This window comes from Microcebus murinus, chromosome 2 (genome assembly GCF_040939455.1).
Source record: "Microcebus murinus isolate Inina chromosome 2, M.murinus_Inina_mat1.0, whole genome shotgun sequence".
In the NCBI taxonomy this organism is placed as follows: domain Eukaryota; kingdom Metazoa; phylum Chordata; class Mammalia; order Primates; family Cheirogaleidae; genus Microcebus; species Microcebus murinus.
Window position 1 is genome coordinate 41,649,006 of NC_134105.1, and position 6,999 is coordinate 41,656,004.

Genomic DNA, 6,999 nt, shown 5'->3' on the forward strand with positions numbered 1-6,999 from the left:
CCAGAAGAACCACATCACAAGTGAACCAGTCACCTCTCCCCCTTGCTACTAAAGATTGCAAGGCCAGAAGTACCGTTCACCAGCTTCTCCAGCTTCTCGTTTTCAGCCCTGGAGAGTGCAAGAGAACTGGTCAATTTCCTCAGTATTCCACTCTAAGGGCATTAACTTTTCAGTCACAACAAAACTGCATCACAAAACCAGTGTGGGCCTCCAGATGAGTCTCCTCCTCCTATTACAAGAGAAATTTTCACCAGGAAGACATTCCTGGTAATGGGATCTGACCACTTGTGAAACTCAACCAGAAGGGTTCCGGTCTCCTAGGCTAGTTTCAACCTCTGCATGCAGCGAACTCAGGTGGCCTGGCAAGTAGGTGGGACCTGATGACAGTCAAGAAACCAACTCTCATGGACTCCCAGGACCATTCCTACCCACTTCATGAAGAAAAGCAAGACCAAACAGATCACACCTACTATGTGCACATGCACACATACACTTAACCATCTACAGGGCCAACGGGAAGCAAGAACTGGAGGGAGGACATGGAAGACCTTCAGACACTTCCCCTTCTATCTCCCCCAGACAGATCCTAACCTGTTTCATCAGATCATAAAATCTGCCTCCAACCCAGGTTTGGAGCCACTTCTCTTTTTTTTAAGGGGACTGCCATGGGAGATGGACACATGGCAGACATATCTCTTGCAATAACTTCACAAATCTTAAGAAACTCATCCAGGTAGAATTGAATGATAGGGTAGAAGGCAGTAGAACGTGATGGCATTAACTATCTTCATATGAATATTTGGGGCACAATATTATGGACCAGCTGAGGATCTCAGAGTACACAGTGTCATAGTGTATACAACTTAAGCCCCTCACCAAACACACACACACCATAAATTGAAAGATCGATCTCTGGAAAGTAGAGCAAGAGTTCATTCCACCAAATTCTCATTCAAACACCCCTTCTACACCAAAACACAAGTTTCATATTTGCTTTTTTTGGTTGCAGTCAATGTTTCTTAAACCAACACCAAAGATGCCCAGTCCCCTCCCAGCTAACTGTCCACTCTAAACATACCTCACATGGTTCTCAGCTCTGCACAACACCATTTAATTCTCCAGATAGGTATCTGCACTCTTTTGCATAATTGCAACATTACGAAACACCATTCACCAAGTTAGAACACTGCTGGAGGACGGGATGGTGGGGAGGGTGGCAGGGAGGTGGGAAAGGGAACAGAAAGAAAGGCAAGGAGAAAATAAAGACCACTGCCAACTGGCTGTGTATTTGCTTCTGCTACTAAAGAAGTTAGAGCCATCCAACCCTGTAATTATTGCTAGGATTAAAAATTTGTTACTCACGTAATCATGAAAGGCTTTTGCTTCACTTGAATGTTCACAAGTGTCTCTCCTTTCAGGAGCTGCACAGTAAAGGTCCCAAAATACGCTGCAAGTTGAAAAATAAAATAAGATCAAGTTACTAATTATGACTTGTGCACACAACGGCAAGTGCACAATGCATGGTGCTAACAGCACCAGGTCTCCCGATGGCTCAATCCCACCGTACCAGGTTTTATCGGGCAACCTCAGCCTAAAAAACAAAACGGATCCAACCTCTCCTGCCAACCCAGCGATTTGTAATAAGAGTAACAGCTCTCATCTACCAAGCACCTACTATGTGCTAGATGCCTCAAACCCATAATACTCATGTCTACCATGCACCATAATGTAGGTAATTTTCTCTCCACTTTACACATGGGGCAACTGAAGCTCAGAGAGGTTACTACGACCCACTCAGTGGATGCCCCAGTAGGACAGGTAGGAATTTAAATAAGAATTCATGCCTGTCTCATCTGCATTCCTTTTACCAACCGGAACCAAAATGGCTGCATATCATAAAAAGGTTCTAGCATCAGAGTCAAAACACAACTGTGATTCATATTTGCAGCAATCTGGGTGACTCTGGCAATAAAGGAAAACCTCACAGGTTCTTAATCCATGAGCCCACATCCCCACCCTTCCCATCTCACCCTCAACTCCCACCTAAGCCCTCCCCCAGAGAATTCTGATACAAGAACCACTCCTCCCCCCACCCACCAAAAAACACACATCAATGAGCCAAAGGAGAATCTATGAACAACCAAGCATGCTGTCCTTTCACATTGAAATAGAGGGCCCTCTTCAGAGAAGCACCTGTTGGGGAAAGGCAGCAGGCCTAGAATTATCTGCCTTACCCCCACCATGATTTTGTTGGTCACTCCCACACTTTGTATTAAACGAGAACAGACATGTATGTCCTTTGTCAACCAGTAACATCTCAAACACACACAGAAAAGTCATTGGTATGAACAAGGGGCCTTAGAAACTCTCCACATCAAGAGCCCAAGGCCCAGGGACGGAACCAACTTGAAGGGTAAAGTGGGCATCAGCACCAGGGTCCAATTCCCAGTCCAGGGTTCCTGTCCCCATCGCAGACAGCCAGCTCTGCCAGTGGTAAGACAAGCATCTCACTCAAGGTGTGTGAATAATGCAGCCTGCCCTCACGGGATCAGTTCCGCTGCTTCCTCCCACTCCAGAAAGCCGTGGTCATTTGCTCAGTGTCCAATCGCAGGAGGCAACTTCCAACAAACAGGACCACAGGCACAACTACCCCACGTCACCACTGCCTGAGCTCAGCACAATAGACTCTCCATGCTTGGGGCTGAGACGAGGATGGAGATGTTTCAGGGAATTCTGGAGATAACAGGAAAATCAAGAACTTCTACTAGCTGCAGAGGAGGGGTAGAGAACATTCCTTTCTGCCTTCTGGAGCTGCACACATTTGATTAACTCCACACATTAAAGTTTTTAAGACTACAAATTCTCCAGCCCCTTCTAAGTCACTTTCACTCCTAAACCTAAATTTCTACAAGATCCAAGATGATGAGACCTGCCAACCCCATCCACATCCTCCCTCCAAAAAAAACTACAGAAAACCTATCACCCACTCCTACAGGTGGAATCCTTAGGCCACACAAATGTCTCCAACGCCAGCAGTTCGGAGGTTGGCAGAAGTAATTAAAAACTCATTTTCTCTGCACAAGTTAGAACAGACACTTCATCCTCCTGCTGTTCAAAGAGACTTGAAACAGTAACCTGAGCTGGCAGTCAGGTAAATGTGCTAAGATCCCAACAACAGGACACTACGTTTTCCTGAACTCCACCAAAATATCAAAAGCCACTCTGCTTTCTTTTCCCTTTTCAGAAGGATGTCAAAGACTCCAGCAATCGGTCCCACAAAACACCCAGGTCACACACTCATGGCAACTGGCTCCCGCTGCTCTAAGCCTCCCTTCCTGCCTGCCACAAACCCAACACAGACCAGACCTGTGGTGGCCCCATACCCACAGAGACAGCCCCTCACTACAAGCACTCTGTGAGGTGGACTCTGACCAGTTAAGGTTCTTGGTAAAATAAAGCTCTGTGGTTTTCATGATGCTTGCGGGGGGAGGGGTAGCTCTGTAGAAAAGGAAGGTCCAGTCAGTCTGAATCAGTGTCTTTAAAGGAAGTGGCAGCCCTTTCTCGCTTTTTCTCAGGGTGCCTGGAAAAGGCCCCAGTAGATGTCCTCTCTTAAGATTTTCAGCTCATAGAAGAAAACGGAAGGGACAGGCCAGTTGTAAAACAGACCTGGTATCCCTTCCACTCCGCCCTGCCCCCACTCCTCTAATTAAAGCAGCATGCAGAATTGACAAAAATCCTGCAAGGATTTCTCAAGCCCCCTGCCTAGTGCCCCAGAGTGAGATGGAAACGTAAGGAGTTCCTACTCCAACACCACAGGTTTAGTCGTTTTTTTAAAAAAAAACTTCAGGCACATCCTCCTCTGCCCTCTCCTCCTTGCCCAGCTCAGCCCCTGCGCCCAGAGGTGCCCTGCTCTGTGCAAAGCTGAGGGCGAAGGGTGGAGAGTCCGCTCCAGGCCTTCTTTGTTCACTTGGACCCAGGGCTCAGAACAAAACAAACACACACAAAACTATCACACAAACTTACCACCACCACGAGTGCAAAAACCCAGGCGGTTCTCCCAACGTGATGTTTTTTTCCCATCGAATCTGGAAAAGAGACAGGGAAGCCAGCTTAGAGGAGCAGAGCAGAGGGGGTGGGCTGGGGGTTTCCCGGAGCCAAAAGGCTGTGAAGACCAACTAACAATAAATGCCAAAAGGTGATAAAAATTCAAAATGGTGGCCACAGTGGCTGCTCCTGAAAACAAAGGCTCTAAGAATAGTGGGGAGGAAGGGGTGTCAAGAAACTGGGTGCTGGGGGGAGTCCCACTCACCTCCGATAGGAAGGTCTGTGCAGATTTCTGTGCTCCTACGTGCAGTAAATATTCGTAGACGTATAAAGCTAACCTGGAAAGTGGGCAGAGGGCAGAGAGAGAAGGCGTCAGATCACACCGGGCGCTCGCTCCTGGACCCTGCCAGCCGGCTCTGAGCCCCGTCTGCGCTGTCCCATTGTGGTCCTGACCAGAGGTAAGCAGCTAGCTCACCCCAAGCTGACTGCCGGTGAGAACAGTTAGGGGGTGGGGACCAGGCAGCGCGTCACCTCAAGCCGTGGGGGCTGGAGAGCAGCCCCCAAACTTGAACTTCCAAGTGGCGTCAGGGCCAAACCTACCCAGGTCTCTCAAACTCGAAAGCCACCAACCCTACAGACACCCTCCTTTCACGACCCACTCCTCCCCACCCTCTCTACCCAGCTTTGGAGGTCCGGGGAGACTCAGCCCCGGACTCCGGGTACTTGGCGCGCTCTGGAGAGGGCAGCAAAGCGCCACCCTCACCACCTCCCCCCTGAAACAACTGTCCCCCCAGCCTAGGGCCAAGCCGGCGCCGCCGTCCATGCCCAGCCCGGCGCCCTGGAGGGCGCGGAGCTGGCGGCGAGACCGAGGGCAGGGAAGGGAGAGCGCTCCCGGCCGAACAAAGCCCCCGGCACGCACTCCTCACGCCGCGGGCGGACAAAAGGAGCCTTCGGGGCTACAGAAGCCACGCGCCCCCTGCCCGCGCCCGGTGGGCAAAGTGCGGCCACCGCGGTGAGCGCCTGGCTGGGGCGAGCGCCCAGGCTCGCTCGCGGGACCTCGCCCACCCCTCACCGTGGGCCCCAGCGCCCGGCCAGCCCGAGGCCACCAAGTGCCCCCTCCCCGGAGACTCCCCCGCCGCCCCTTCCCTGATACCCCAACCTCCGCCCGCTCCCAACAATGGGTTCTCCCACGCCGCCCGCCGCGGCCTCAGGAAGGGGCCAGGCAGGCGGCCCGGGGCCCCGGGGCCCGAGGGCGCAACAGCCCCCTGCCCCCGCTCGCCCACCTGCCTCCCACCGCCCGCCCGCAGCCCGGCGGCGGCGCGGCCGCCACTTGCAAAATAGGGCTTACTTTTCCCGAGCCTGCCCGTCCGAGGGCACCGCCGAGCCTTTGCCTTTGGCAAACATGGTTTGCAGGGAAGAGGGCGCCGAGCCTCACCGCCGCCGCTACCGCTCCGGCTCTCCCGAGCTGCCCCTCGCTCCCGGCCCCCTCCCCGGCGCTCGCTCGCTCGCTCGCTCGCGCTCTCCTCGCCGCGCTCCCCTCCCTCCCCCCCAGGCGCTGGCTCCGCGCTCTTTCCAGCTGTCAAAGCGTCAGCCCCGGCCGCGGCCCCATCGCCCTGGAACTCCTCCCGCGCCGGCTCGGCCTGGGGTGCCGCCGCCGCCGCCCGCACGGCCGCTCGCTCGCGCGCCCGCTCGGCTCCGCCTGCGCCGCCCTCTGCGCCTCCGGCACCGCTGCCGCCGCCGCCGCCGCTGGTCTACTCGGAGCTCAACCGAACGTGGCTACCCGGGCGAGGGAGCGAGGCGGGCGTCAACGTCCCGCGATTGATGGCCGCCTGGGCCAATCGGCACGCGCGGGGGCGGGCCCGGGCCGGCCGGGAGGGACGCCCTGTCAGCGCCCGGCCCCGGCAGTCCCCGCTGCGGCCGCCTCCGCGGAGCCGCTGTCCTGCTCCTGCGGGCGAGCTGGGGGTGTCCGGGGGGCGACCCTCTCTTTTCTGCAGTTGGGGCGGGGGATGACATGAACCGGGCTGGGGGCGCTCTAGTCTCCGACCCCCGCGGGGAGGGGATTTGACCGGCGCTCCACGCGGCTCGGACCCCCGGGGTGGGGGGCACTGCGGCAGCGTCCGAGGGGAGGGGGCGCAGACCCCAGCGGACGCCGCTCGCTCCCTCCCGCCACGTCCCTCTCCCTTATCTGCCCCTCGCCTCCCCCCGCCGCGGCCCGCGCCCGCCCAGCCCTTATCTCGCCCTCCCCTCGGCTGTCCTCCCCCTGGGCTCCGACCCGGACCCCCTCCCCAGACTCCAGCCCGGCCCCGCGCCCGCCCCGCCCCCGGTCCTCCCTCTCGCCCAGTCTGGCTTCCGAGCGCCGGGCCCGGGGCTGCACGCTGAGAGCTGGGCGGCTCGAGCCGGCGCCGAGGCGCGCGGCTGCTCCTTTACTAGATCATTAAAATACTTTGGAAAACCCCAAAGTGGAGCCGCGCGAAAATGGCCCTTGGCGTGCTTTGGGGAGTCGGGGGGAGGGGACGGGGGACTTGGGCTAAGAGGAGGAAGAGTGATTTCTCCCAAATTTCCAAGGTTTGGCAGCCCTGGCAAGTTAGCCCCTCGGCTTCCCTAAGGGAAGGGGTGCCACTCCGGGGTGGGGGGGGGTGTCACCTGGGCGCCCTGAGACGCGAAATGCGCGCCACAGAATTCTGAAAACTTCAAATAAATGGAGCTAAATTGGGGAGTGGGAGACAAGAATCAGGCATGGGGGGAGGGGAAGCTTCCATTGTCAGTGACCCAGGTGTACAATGGGAAATTGAGAGGGGGACTGGCAGAGTGACCCAGCTCTTTGCTGCGGACTCCTTTCTGCCCACGCTGAGAACCCAGAAGACACAGTGTGTGCCCCTAATAAGAAACTCTTAAGACCAGAAACCGGCGAAATAAGGGCAGGCTCCCCCATTTTCAGACTGTTTTTAGAGTGCG

General features: G+C 55.9%; 1 protein-coding gene across 4 annotated transcripts in view; it reads right to left on the minus strand.

Annotated features, from left to right (window-relative positions):
- The window catches only part of SSBP3 (single stranded DNA binding protein 3), a 157,180-nt gene extending 151,372 nt beyond the window's left edge, over window positions 1-5,808 (minus strand). For 2 of the 4 annotated variants that reach the window (XM_012749644.2, XM_012749643.2), the window contains exons 1-4: window positions 5,393-5,808; window positions 4,310-4,382; window positions 4,024-4,085; window positions 1,363-1,447 (exon numbers count right to left, since the gene is read on the minus strand). In XM_012749644.2, coding sequence (XP_012605098.1) covers window positions 1,363-1,447; window positions 4,024-4,085; window positions 4,310-4,382; window positions 5,393-5,448 — 276 coding nt within the window. In that variant the 5' untranslated portion in view covers window positions 5,449-5,808. The remainder of the gene's footprint in view (window positions 1-1,362; window positions 1,448-4,023; window positions 4,086-4,309; window positions 4,383-5,392) is intronic. The other 2 variants (XM_012749646.2, XM_012749642.2) reach the window with 2 other exon arrangements.
- Window positions 5,809-6,999: the final 1,191 nt, after the last annotated feature.